This window comes from Stegodyphus dumicola, chromosome 7 (assembly GCF_044657685.1).
Source record: "Stegodyphus dumicola isolate Sdum_Otavi_A_Nest chromosome 7, ASM4465768v1".
In the NCBI taxonomy this organism is placed as follows: Eukaryota; Metazoa; Arthropoda; class Arachnida; order Araneae; family Eresidae; genus Stegodyphus; species Stegodyphus dumicola.
This window is the reverse complement of record NC_140774.1, coordinates 105,216,801-105,231,527: the sequence shown is the minus strand read 5'-3', so window position 1 is coordinate 105,231,527 and position 14,727 is coordinate 105,216,801. Positions and strand designations below refer to the sequence as shown.

Here is a 14,727-nt window from a genome sequence, read left to right as displayed (position 1 = left end):
TTTAAATGTGTCTCTTGATTAACAGCACTGCTTATTACTTATCGCGGGTAAAACAACCTATTATGAATGAGAGCTGTCTTTTTCCCAGCTAATCATTTGCCTCAATAATGCTTACATTTTGCATTAAATCTTATGTCCCTCTCTCCCTCACTTCCGTCTTATATATATATATATATGCATCTATATAAACTAATAATAAATGAAATTATGTTCAGCAGAAAAAAATATTTCTATTTTGTTTAGAAAGTCTATTTTAACACCTTACACTTTTTTCGTATTTTACTATGTGTGTTTGTGTTTCTATATATATATACATATGACATGTATGTGTGTATATGCATAGATAAATCTAAAAATAATATTTCTTGTCCATAGCAAACTAAACTTATACTGTATTTATTCGCGTAACCTCCCTCTCTTTTTTAGTAACTTCGTTTTTTGATAAAAAGTTTTAGATCATTTTTGGTAATTTTATTTTTTGATAACCGGAGGAGGAAATTTATACGTTGTTTAATCACTTCTGTGAAGAAAGCTTAAATTAACAAATTATGAATTTAAGACGAACGTTTATATACATTTACTTGTATTACATATTTCACTTGTATTGCATATTTCAAAGTAAATTAACATTATGACTTTCAATGATATTCTTTGTACTTAACACAGTACTTTCCTATCTGCGAATACATTTCACACTGTAACCATAAATTAGAAGTTTTCAAATGATATACTGGCAGGAAAAGCAGCGAGGGAGGGACATATGTGAGTGAATACGGTTATTTACCATACTAAGCATAGCTTTAATCGCAATTTGTCAAATAGCAACCAATATTCCGCAAGTGTCGACTATTGTTCTGAGTTCTCCATTGCAAATTGCACTTCGTTTACGTAACAGATCTTCGAGGAAATCACTATAGAATGAGAGATTATTTAAATGAAAAATTCTAACTTAGACTTTTCTTAATACATTAGAAACATTACTAAAAGAATCTTTACTTTGAAGGATTATTAGATTAAATTTGTTTATTCTGTTAAGGAAAGGATTACTGCACTTATCTGCCTAATTGATACTAATTCTGACCGAACAACACTTCAAGGAATAGAATATCACGATCTCCAAGATTTATTTTCTCTTAATGGTTATCGCTGGCGAGAGCATTCACACTGATAGATTTGTCGACTCTAAAAGACGATGCAATCCAAATGTTCACGATTTATTTAGGGAATTAGACCTCTATCCATTTGTGCTCTAGCCAATTTCCACAGGCATCTGTCAAGGTCCGTAGACAAACAAGGTTATGCTTTTCAATGAAACTCTTCTCTCACCAGACAGTGAAATTTAAACTCTCGAGCTAGTGATGTATTTTATCCATCTGCCTCAGATTTACCAGTCAAAGACGTAGACAAGCCTTTGCTAATTGGCCTTGATTGAGAAGATCAAACGTTGCGGTATATTAACCTTCGCATTCTGACCAGGATGGATGGAAGTTTATTGCGAATGTAGACACTAATCAAGCAAAAGACTGTCAGACAGGGTAAAGAATAGTATTGTCTGGAATTATACTATACTTTTAGAATGAAGGAATTGCTAGCTCAGACCGATTATACTGCAAATTTCGGATTGTCGATGTGCTTCAGATCAGTTGTTATCATGAAAATATGTTGAGAAAATTTTATATTTGTGAAGAAAGGATGGCATGTACACTCTCTGAGATTAAATTATTAATTCTATTTCTTGATGTGATTTTTACTATTACATGTTACAGTACGTACCTGTATGTTTTTAAAGTACTTGTATTTCAAATATTCAATTTTTAATTTCTTAGCCTTTATATACATATCAAAATAGATTAATTAGATGTGAAATTTCATTAAAACATTATGCAGAAAGAGGAAAAGTAAGTATATATATGTATATATATATATATATATATATATATATATATATATATATATATATATATATATATATATATAGTTAAAAGAAAATTCCTATTTCGTACGCTGAAAAGTTGCTTAAATACTGTGGTTCCGATATATGTACATAATTTCTCTTGTGCATTTCAGAATAATACATTAATTTAAAATTTTTATTAGTTTTCTGTCACATAGTATAGTCCGTTAGTTTAAAACGGGCACTTTAAGGTCTTTCCGACTCTTCCTCATTTGCGATCGTAAAAACATGTATCGTCATTACCAAGGAGCACTTATTTTCTCCAACTCATTTGAGACTGAACCTCAAGTCAACTTTCATTCGAACTCTTTTCACCAAGCGAAACATACTAAACAGAAATTAAATGAGAAAAACAGGTTGTTCTACCGTCTACCTCAGCTGTCACTACCATGGTTATAAAGCAAATTAGAAGAAAAAATGAACTTGAAATGCTTATTTCAACATTTCTTATTAACATTACTTAAATGCCTATTTTTATTTAAAATAACATTTGTGGTAAAATAGCAACCTAAATGAAATTGTCTAATATTTAAATAGTATGATAATAACACGAATAAAATAATCTAATACTTAATCAATGTAATAATAAAGTAAATAAAATCGGCTAATATTTAAATAAATCAATTGACAATAGTTTAACACAGATACTGTTTATGATTAAAATAAGAAATTAAAAATTAAATTTAAGTAGAAATTCAGAATTAATTAATTTAGAAATTTAAGTAATTCCAGTTAGTTTTGGAAAGAAGCTACAGTACAGTACAAATCTAAAATAAAAGAACATATAATTTCACCATGGTCGGTAAATTTAGGATATGATAAAACACTAAATATATTTAAAATAATATAAGCTCGTTATATATATATTTATTATCTACAAGAACAATAAACTATGATTTCTTTTTATATTTATATGAAGAGAGTTTATTCATTATTTTTAATATTCAAACACAATATATAAATATTATAAGTATTACCTCTTAAGACTGAAGCGCATATTTCTCGCATTTCTTCTTCTGTAAATCCCCTTCCCTACAATATAAATCCAGTTACGTCACAAAAATAAGTATATTACGGACAAGAGGGGAAAAAGTACTTTGGTATGAAAAAGAAATATAACTTTTAATCTTTCCTTTCGAAGTTCCGAGGGAAGAGTTCGAACTTCTTTAATCAAATGAAACTAATGGAAAATCAATTAGAATTATGTCAGAAGCTCTGTTAAGCGAACGCTGGATCTCCCATTTAAAAGAAATAGTTAATTGAATTACTTACCGGCGGACCTGGTAAACCTGGCATTCCTGGACTACCCCGATTCCCAGGGTTACCTGGAATGCCGGGGGGACCAGCAGGACCAGGCATTCCTATTTGTCCAGCTGTTCCAGGGGAGCCTCTTTCTCCGGGCGGGCCACGTTCACCAGGCTACATACAAAATAAAGGAATTTTAATCACAGTTACTCTCTTTACTTTTTAAGACAATTTTGAAAATGAGGAAAGTATTTTGAATTTTTATTTGAAATAAAGAATTTTGCAGTAAATTCCTAAGCATGTAAAGCATGTCGTGTCGAAATTTTTTACGTTAAATAAGTCGCTGTGAGTTCAAAAATAGTTTACGGATTGATTTCTTAATTTAAAGGATAAAAAAAGTTCATCCTATACATTTGAATTTACACATCTGAATTTCTTAAATCAAATTACCTCAAAACGTATTGTCACGTGATGTTTACTCCCTGTTGTATAGTAATTCAGATTCTCGTGCAGCAGGAAAATTTGATAAACAACTATCTTCATGGCAGGAACTGAACCGGGGACTCTTTAATTTCTCCCAGAATGTGATAATCACTACACCACAACTGCAGCATGCAAGAAAAAGCCAGAACAGCATATAAGGAATGGTTGTCTTCTGCCGTGTACTCTATCATGATTTTAGTAGTTTGCCTTATAGTTTGTGAAGTGGAAATTATAGCTCGAATCTTGGAGAGAATACACTTAATTTTTTATGTTTTCTGCTCTGAATAAACTTAAGAGCCTCTAAAAAGCGTTAACAGACTTTCTAAACATTCTGTTTTGAAGCTGTTAAGGAATTATTAAATTTAGCAAGCTGTATTAAATACATAAATATGGACTAGAACTTAATAATATTTTTATTTTATTTTTAACGCAAAACATCATTTTGATAAATTATTCATGTGATATGATTGGTAAAATTCATTACTCTTTCCTGGGAAGAAAAATACGAAATGGTTGTAAAATGTATAACTAGTTAGATAATTTAAATTTCATTGCCCAGAATCAAAGAATTTTTCATGAAACTTAGATATCTTCAGAATGCACTTAAATTATATTAACGAATAATTTTATTCTTAGGAGTAATTTAAGGTACTATGATTGTAAATAACAAACAAAAAAAAATTGGTAAATATTTTTCACGTTAGTACGTAAAGATTGACTCATGATAAGTGATTTTAATCTATTATTAAGTTACATTCTGTGTTATTAATGAAGAATTATATGACTCATATGCCTTTGGTTTCATAATTAACGTCTATAATTATTAATTTACATCACGGTTTCCGAGACTAATAATATGGATAAGCATTTGTTTAATAATGAAGCAGAAATATAATAAGAATGGGATTTCTGATTCCCTCAGCAATTATAAGTTTTTAACACTTTTATATTTCACTTACAAATATGATTTGGAAAATTAACTGAAGGCTATTTATAATAAATTGACTTACGGATAACTTTCAGATTCATAATTACTCTTGGGAGGAAGCGCACGCAGTTTAAACATTTAAAATTTTCTTATTTAAATTAAGCGTTTTCTATCTAGAAATGTTCTTCTTAATATGTATTTATTATTCTCAAAAATGTGCGCGAAAATAATCTTTAATAATAATTTCCTTTATTGAGTTAGTTTTAAAACAGTTAATGTGTCTTTTGTATCCAATTTCATTTTTGGCATGATTTTCAAATTATTTAGCTACGTGAAATTTAAAAATAAAACTTAATTAAAATATAGGGTTCGGATTGTAATTTGAATGTGCTCATGGTTACTTTCTGAGAAACTCAAATCATAAACAAGTGAAACTTCATAGTTGTTAGTTCTTTGGGAGTAAAAATTCTTACATTAGTTTACTGGGAAAGCTTCAGCCGCCTTAAGAGTATACAAGCAAAACTTATTTTGTACAGAATCATATGTTCATCTTTATGAACAGAAGCATCTCTGGCATTGGCGATTTTCTACAACATTCGAGGCAGATATTTGATCCCACCTCTAAAGAATTAAGATAGCTTCAGAAACGAAAATATCTACCAAACACTCATTCGCTAATGTTCATAAACAATTGCTTGTCCTATGAGCACTGCAGATCAGCGAGTGGAAAATATAAATAGTCTGTTAGTGTAGGTATGGAATGTATTGAAGAACCTTGGGTATGTGCTGTATTGCAAATAAAGGGAAACTTCTCAGCTGCAGCTTTAGTAATTTTTGACGAATCGCTGAAAGCACATGGTGTCTTAAACTGTTTTCAAGGAACTGAAAAAAATGCACCTAATGCGCAATTCAGTGTTGTCAAAAGACGCTATGTAAGACGAGGGGTAAAGTTTGACAATGATACTGGTGCGCAGTGGACGCAGCTGTTCACAAGGCTGTAACTCACGATACTAACCAAAAGTACGACGTCACTTCAATGAGTGAAATCTTATTTCCTATGATGCCTAAGGTGCTCTTTTCACTTTATAAAGTTCTTACATTTGACGCTCAGGTAGAGATCTCATTCTTGTGAAGATTAACTCTAATTAAGTGTTGCTGCAGATATAAGCAACAGAGAAACATATACTTCAGCACACAGATTGCTGGTAGCTGAATCATACCCTAACAAAAACTCTTTCACTGTTGCAGGAGTGTACAAATAGCCGTCATAGGGATATTATACAATTTCTGGTGTCCCTTTGAAATTTTTCCTACCGTTCTGTGTTGTTCGGCTGCGGTTAAACGTCAAAAACTGTCTTGAATTAGACTTCAAAACTAAAATTACCGCAGGGAAGTCTGTAAGTTAATAGAGGCTTACACTAAATTATCTTAGTATATCTACTCTGAATGTGGTGAAAATGCAATGAATCTACTCAGTGACAAGTGGGATTAAAGACAACTTAATAGTACATGTGTTATAAAGTCTAAAATAAGACAAAAGAAATACTGTAATATTGCTGCAGCTGAATTAATGCTAATACATACCATTCCTGGCGGGCCCATTGCACCAGAATTGCCCTTAAAAAGAAAATATTATGTTCATTAATAGTATTCAAACCTTCGTAAAAAATTAAACAATTTATTTTGTAATAGGAAATCAAACATTTAATTTTTGCAGTGGCAATTTGTTTTTTAAATATTCCATGTAATTGAAATAAAATTCTTTCCTACCCACCTGAGGTCCTGGTAAAGACACCAAACCTTCGATATCATAACTTACAAGATTGCTTTCTCCCTAAAAGAGAAACGAATTAGACAATGTTAATTGAAATACAAAAATATAGATACACCCAATTAATTCGTTAAATACACTCACTTCCAAACGTCAAGCACGAAGATGTAAAATGCAGAACAAATCAACAAATACTGCTTTGATTGACACAAAATTTGGCAGGAAAGTAGCATATATATTTATGCATAAAACAAAATCAATAATTATATACATAGATGAAAACAATACTAAATTTTTGTAGGTTATCAGTAAATGACATACTGGAGACTTAAACAGAATTATGTATAAAGTGAAAATAAACAGCATAAAATGAAAAAAAGGACATTAATGGGGTATGTGATCCCCCCATCTGTATACAAAGTTTACACCTTGTGACCATGCTTTCAATTAGGTGGTCAACCACCGCAGAATTAAACAATCACCATTCTTCTTGTAGAGCAGTTTCCAGCTCAATAAGAGTGGCTGGAGGTGGGAAACGGGAAGATACGATACGAGTGAGAGCATCCCAATGATTTTCAATGGGATTAAGGTGGGGCGAATATGCTGGCCACGCCATACGCGCAATCCCTTCACTCTCCAGGTAGTCATCAAAGATGTCAGCTCTATGGGGACGTGCGTTATCGTCCATTAAAACAAAAGTAGGGCCAACTGCTGCATCGTAGAATCTCGCAATGGGTTCTATAATTTCATCTCGATACCGGACAACCGTCAAAAAACCCCGTTTAAAGATGTGCAGGTCGGTACGGTATCCTAATAAAATCCCTGCCCACACCATAATGATTCCGCCTCAGAATGCGTCATGTTCGGTGATGTTTTCGAACTGATTGCGTGTTCGTTGTTCACGCCATATCCTTATAAGCTTCTCATCTGGCTCCAGAGCAAATCTTGACTCATCATTAAACATGACATTGTCCCAGTCAGACATATTCCAATTGACATGTTCCAGGCACCACTGTAATCGTGCCCGTCTTGATTGGACAGATAGACGAACACAAACTAGAGGTACCCGGGCGTACAGTAGCTGCAAATATCGCCTTACCAATGGACGCTGTAACTATAGATGTCACACTTGTGGAGGTCGCTCTGCGATTCCGCTTGGCTACACTAGCAATATATCGATCTTCCGCGGGAGTTGTAACCCTTGGGCGACCGGCTACGGGTCTTCGGACAACTGTCTGTGTGGTTTGGAATTGTTTCCATAAACATGAAATTACAGAATAATGAACGCCGAAGAAAAGAACAACATCTGTGATCGACTGTCCTGCTTCAATGCGGCCCACAGCACGCCAGCGCTCAGAATCTTCCATTTGTCTTCTGGAAGTCATAGAAACACGTATGTCATGAAAACAAATTGTACGAAAGTTTTAAACACCTTCTATCAGCACTTAGAATCAACTTCTGTAACCCTTCATAAATCTGGCTTCTTATAAGACTGCCTTTTTTGCATATTTCTTGACATAAAAGCACGTTTGGCTGTTACCTAACATATTTGCATACTTCCATCTACCTCTGAAGCAAATCGCATCATCTTCAATTCTGATTGGCTTCCGGAAATTAGCATTTTCCTCTCCGTGCTTAACTTTTGGAAGTGAGTGTAATGCATTCGAACATTTCCATACACATTTACTTATATGCTTGCCTGATCCACTCTGATCATCGTTAGTTAAAATCTTTAAACAATATAACTATAAAATTATAATAAGCATCCTTTGAACAAGTAATATATAATATTGTTCTAAATAAATGGCAAGCCTATTTGAAACAGAGAATTTCAACGTGAATTGTTTCTATGAACAAAAGAGCAACACACGTAGAGAAACAAATCGCATCTGACTGCATAAATATCTGATTATCTGAATGAATAGAATAAATCGCATTTTATCTCACAAATTTCAGTTAACTTGACATGCGTTAAAGCATCAAATATGAAACAGCATGTTTTCAGCAAGTATAATATCAAAATGTCATTAATATGATTTATTACTCAGAAGAAATATTTTAATAACATATAATGCTCTATTATAGAACAGCACGGAAAGAATACCCGTTTAAAATGATTAATAATACATTAAAGCAGCTAACAGGTAACGATAATAATTAAAGTGCTATTAATATTATCATCTAAGGTCATCAATTATAAAAATGAAAAACCAGGAACATAAATCTCATATTACCCGAAGTTTCCAAAATAGTTTCGTAGGCTTTTTTATATTTTCTTGAATAGTTTTTCAGTACTACTTATTTAAAAAAATTGGTTTTCTCAGATACTTTAAAAATATCAGTAATGGTTTTATTTAATGTGATGCTATGTAATATATACGATGGATCTGTTTAAAGGGTTCTTGGTAATGTCAGGTGCATGAAACTTGCCCTACCAGATTTGGCTGCTAGAAAACATAAGCTAAAGAAGATACTCTATAGAAAATAAATTTATGAGGTAACGCTATCTAAAAAAGCAAAGTTCATGCTGAAGACCAAACGGAATTAAAACATATTTCAAGCAGTCAAGAAAATACTGTACTTTGAGCAAAGACGTATGGATTTTTTAATAAGATAAAAATCTTTGTTATAATCTTAACTATTTTATTCGGCAGCAATTTTATCCTCTTACTTCTATACTTCAGACAGTTCAAAACATCCAAAACTACGCGATGGTTAATGTATAACAGATATTAATAAACACGTTCTATAAAAGCTTCCAGAAAAGTAAGAAGCACTGCAGCATGCATGTGCGCTCCGATGAATGTTACGTCCATAGTTAATAAAACATAATTTTTTATTTGCCCTATAAGAATTTTCGGCGAATGCTTTTAAATAACATATTTTGCACTGAGACTAAAATGTATTAGCATACCTTTAATGACACCAAATGAAAAAAAAAAGTAAATAAATAATTAAACCTTACCTTTGGCCCTGGTGGCCCTGGTGGACCTGGAGGACCCTGAAAGTAAAATACTTATTAAAAGTTTTAGGCATAGCACTGTAGACTTTGAAATAATTTAATCTACAAGGTATGACAATAAAGTTCTGGGAATGATGTCATTAAGTATAATAGGATGGCATAGTAAATAAGCAGTGTGTATTTCTATTAGGAACACTCTACTATGCAGAAGTGCAGCAGTGGTTGTGAAATGAAGCAGTAGATAAATTTAAAGTTCTCTTTCAGATTAGTAAATCTGAAGATGAAAGATATGGCAGGATGAAACGGGATTACATATATAAAGTATCTTTAAGGTTTCTCCCGCGGATCGACTGGAAGCAATCCCATCATTCTGGTTAGGTAAAAATCTAGACAGACTCGACTTCTGGGAAGAATGCATTAAATAAGTGAAGGTAATTTTAGACGAAAAAAGCGACAATGTAGATATGGCAAATTTATAGGCAAAGATCTGTCGTGTACGTCCATAAAAAAGCAATTTGGACTGTTCGTTCTTTCTTCATTATACTGCCTGGAAACATTCGGCCTTCACCATGAAAGAATTTATGGCCTGTAGAAGAACTACAGCTCTCGATCATCTACAGAACTATCTGATCCTGCTTCAATAGACTTCTTTCTGTTACCAAACCTGAAATGAAATCTAAAATGAGAATGTTTATTTGGATATTCTAGGCGTTCAAAGCCAAATAACGGAGGTTTTTCATGCGATACTGAAAGGGGAATTTGTTCCAAGTTTTCAGGAACTGTATAGTCGTGGTCAAAAGTACATTTCAAAAAACGAAGGAGTTATTTGAAATGAATATTGTTACGGTTTTTGCATTTAGTTTGCTACTTTTATTAGAATTGTAATTAAGTTGTTTCATTTTCCTTTTCAATGCTGCGCGCGACGAGTTTTAAGAGAAAGCTACGTCGAAAAAGTAAAAATCAGGAGCACGTGCATTTAACATTTCATAAATAGATATCACGTAATTATACTCTTTTGCTTTCCAGAAACCTTGAGAAAATATCAGAATGTTCCCGTGCATAATTAAAAAGCTTATAAAAGCCGGATTAAAACATCTCAGTTCAGTTGTTTACTTAGTGCTGTTATTGATTGTAAAGAATTCGCGGTGAGATCGAATTAGCTTTCTATGCTTTGAATTGTGTTCTGTTTAACGTTTTAGTAGTTTAAAACAGTATTTTGTTTTATTTCTCGTGATAAGAATAAATTTTATTAACTTTTTATCGACTTGCGCATTCGATCCATTGCGAACCCGTATGCACGCAATAATATTTTAATTGATATTTTATACATTGTTCTATACTCTGTTCCATTTATATATATACCTATAGAATATTATTTAAGGATTCCATATTAAGTACTATATATAAAACCAAAAAGTGCATCAATAATTTATTTTTAAGTACTATTAACTTGATTCTGAAGAATTTTCTGCAGTCTAGTTTGTGTCATTTTATTCATAAGTCTCAAATTAAAAACAATTCAATGTTTATGTGACATTAGAAAAATTAACCAAAAAGCAGCGATTGCAATGTAATTGAAAAACAGTCCTTTAGATGTGAAAAGGTTGAAAGCCATTTGGTTTGGGACTATTTTCTTAGATACTCAGATACTTCGCATACATATAACATAGCATTAGAAATGCAAAACTCGGTATTTACTACAGATTCATTGATGTAATAAATATCTTTCTATTCCTATGGATTTTAAAAAAAGACGTTGCTTGTCTTACAATTTATCGTTCAATAATCCATTTTTATTGTACAAAATTGCATTCATTCGAAGAATTCAGGCATTCAGTCTACTCGGCATTGACAAAACCCAAACGACGCTCTTACATTCCCAGTCGGACAGTATGGTCGAGAAGTTCAATCGAACCATCCCTTAATAACCTCTCATTGGTGATTTCCAGAAACCAGCAGGACTGGGACAAGAAGTTGCCACTGTTTTTATACGCTTACCGCAGTGTTGTCCGCGAGACTACCGGCTATTCTCCATCTCAGATGCTCTTCAGCCTTGACCTTCGTCTGCTTTATAATCTCTTGTTTGGTCGCTCTCTGGATACGCCTTCATCGCTTGAGGAATTCATTCTAGATCTCCAGGCCCGGTTTGAAGTGATACATAAGTTTGAACTAGAGCGAGTTAACTTGGCGACGCAGAAGATGAAGACCCGATACGATACCAGAGCTACAGGACATACATTCAACGAAGGAGACAAGGTGTGGTTGTGGAATCCGACTCGACTGAAAGGACGCTGTCCGAAACTACAGTCACCTTGGGATGGCCCGTATACAGTCTTAAAAAAGCTGAACGACGTCGTGGTTCAAATCCGTAAGCCATCGAACTCAAAGTCTAAAAGTCATTCATTACCACAGGTAATCCGATCTCACTGCGAATTCGCTACAATCAAAAACAGCACTCAGTAAACAACTGAACTGAGATGTTTTAATTCGGCTTGTATAAGCTTTTTAATCATGTACGAGAATATTCTGGTATTTTCTCGAGGTTTCTGGAAAGCAAAAGAGTACACTTACGAGACAGCTGTTTATTAAATGTTAAATGTGCATTCTCCTGTATTTTTACTTTTTAGGCGTAGCTTTCTCTTAAAACACGTCGCGCGCAGCATTGAAAAAGAAATTGAAACTATTTAATAACACTTCTATGGTTACTTACTATGGTTATAGTACCATAGTACCATAGTCCTTACTATGGTTATAGTACGTAATGTATATAATTGTAAATAGTATAAGAACACGGACTTTTTTTTTTCTAATTGTGTATTTGATTTTATTTGCATTTAGTATTTGATTTGTTTAAAGTTACTTATTGCAATTATTGTTTATGTTGCTTGCTACCGTAATGCATAGTTTATTGTTGCATTGATGCTTTATTTGTAAGCATCCTGTTCGTGGATTGTTCCTGTTCGGGGACTGTTTCCTGTTCGGGGATTGTGCTGCCCGGGACGTGCAGTCCTTGCGAAGGGGGCAATGTTACGAATTTTGTATTTAGTTTGCTATTTTTAGTAGATGTGTTATTAAATAGTTTCATTTTCTTTTTCAATGCTACGCGCGACGTGTTTTAAGAGAAAGCTACGCCTAAAAAGTAAAAATACAGGAGAATGCATATTTAACATTTAATAAACAGCTGTCTCGTAACTGTACTCTTTTGCTTTCCAGAAACCTCGAGAAAATACCAGAATATTCTCGTACATGATTAAAAAGCTTATACGAGCCGAATTAAAACATCTCAGTTCAGTTGTTTACTTAGTGCTGTTATTGATTGTAGCGAATTCGCAGTGAGATCGGATTATCTTTTCCTGCGTTTTTGAATTGTGTTCTATTTAAGGTATTAGTAGAAATTATTGTATTAGTATTGTGATATATTGCACTAATATCTCAGAGAAAATATTTCAGCATTTTGTTTTATTTCTTGTGATAAAGAATAAATTTTATTGATTTGTGCATTCAGTCGATTACGAACTCGTACGCACGCAACAATATAAAACATTTTTTTTTTAAAATTTAGGCAAGAATATTTCGCTTTATGAACATACTCAGCGAATTTCATAGTCATAGCATGTACAATTTATACTTTTAAAAGCAAATGTCGGTAAATCATTTAATCTGATTCGAGTTCCGGTGGCAGTCTGAAAATCTTAATTTCTTGCAGTCACTTCAAGGTTTCTTCAAAATCACAATGACAGAAAACCGTCTTGGAATGCAGTTGTTGCTTTTGACAGCCTTTAACCAGTCTGTCTATTAAATAATTTGTTAAAAATGGTTATAAGTAATTAGTGTGACACTTTGAGGGATATTCAGAGCTTGGTCGATCTCTAATTTTGTTTGTCTGATGGAGTCTATCAATTAACCACCTCTGCCCTTCATTTAAAGGATGTCAAATATTAATAACTAATGAACACTGCTAACTCTCTTAAACCACATTACCTTTAAATAACACTGCTCGTCAAAACTCCAGCATGGGTTCATTGTGCAACACGTTATCAGTTCTCTAATTTACATATTGCATGCTGTAACCTTTATGCAGAAGTTTTAATTTTGTATTTAATTTCTGATAATTAACTGATGATTTTAATTAGATACATATGTTTCCAGATTATGCTCTTCTTGACGGGAAGTGCATAGTTTCAATTATCGCATTTGTAGTGTGTGATTATATCATTACAGCAAATTATTTGAATGCATCAGAATGTTCCATAAATTAGTTTATCTACAAATCACTGATAACTCGAGAAACACATATGCATAATTCGAGAAACACATAAGCGTCGATTTTAAACGGACATTTTTAGCATACACTCTTGTTTAAAGTCTTCAAATTTACGTTAAGCCTTTCTATAAAACTACATATTCTTTTTTAGCATATGTGTGAATGTACAGTAAGCCCTTGCCGAATGTGGACCTGCGGAATGCGATTTTGCGTACAAGCGTTTCCTTAAGTATCTCCATTTAATTGACCCAATGCGAGAATTTCAATAATTTGAGGTATGCTGAAAAGCGCCGACCACATTGCGATAGTTCTCTTTAATGACTGGTTTGAAAATCCATTCGTTAAAGAAGCCAAGCATTGCTTAGAGCTGCAAAATCTCAGCTTTAAAGTTATCCTAATTCTCGATAATGCTCCAAGAGACGGTGCTGAAGCCCTCACATTACTTTCAAAATGCGTAGATTTATTTCTTCCACCTAACATCACTTCCTTAATCCAACCAATGTAACAAGGAATGATAAAAACCCAAAACCTATTATGTCAGGCATGTTTACGATTCTGCAAATAAAGCATTAAACGAAGGAAAACACGACACAGTAATAGCATTTGGGAAGCAATCCAATACAATTCATCGCATACAAATTATTAAATTCCCATGGAAACAAGTGTCATCAACAATGAATGCTTACTGGCATCAACGCTGGCAAGAAGTTGTCAATAATGTTAAAGGACTTGAAGTCAATAACGTTAAAGGACATCGATTGAAAATGAAGGCAAAGAACTTGTATAAATTTCAAAAGCAACAGGCTGTAATTGATTTTCGGATATGGAAGAAGAAGAAATCAAACACTTAGTCGAGATTGACGATCATGAAATAAAAATAGAAGAACTGAACGATCTTGTAACACCAACAGAGAATGTATTAAAGAGCCTTCAACTTTGCATGAAGTTAAACGAATTATTAAAAAATCTGATGTGTAGACCACATGTACGGAATATGAAACTATATTCATTTCTCCTGCATTTAATTTAAATTTATTTCCCCGACTTTCATTAGAAATATATTCCCATTCAATTAATTTAGTTCTCACTTTGCGACAAGACAAAAATACATAAAACGTCA

General features: G+C 33.0%; 1 protein-coding gene across 2 annotated transcripts in view; it reads right to left on the bottom strand.

Moving 5' to 3' along the window:
- Nucleotides 1–14,727, bottom strand: part of LOC118195415 (uncharacterized) — a 432,135-nt gene that overhangs the window by 58,108 nt on the left and 359,300 nt on the right. For both annotated transcript variants that reach the window (XM_085820678.1, XM_085820679.1), the window contains exons 33-37: nucleotides 9,347–9,382; nucleotides 6,385–6,444; nucleotides 6,195–6,227; nucleotides 3,227–3,373; nucleotides 2,932–2,986 (exon numbers count right to left, since the gene is read on the bottom strand). In XM_085820678.1, the coding sequence (XP_085676804.1) occupies nucleotides 2,932–2,986; nucleotides 3,227–3,373; nucleotides 6,195–6,227; nucleotides 6,385–6,444; nucleotides 9,347–9,382 (331 nt within the window). The remainder of the gene's footprint in view (nucleotides 1–2,931; nucleotides 2,987–3,226; nucleotides 3,374–6,194; nucleotides 6,228–6,384; nucleotides 6,445–9,346; nucleotides 9,383–14,727) is intronic.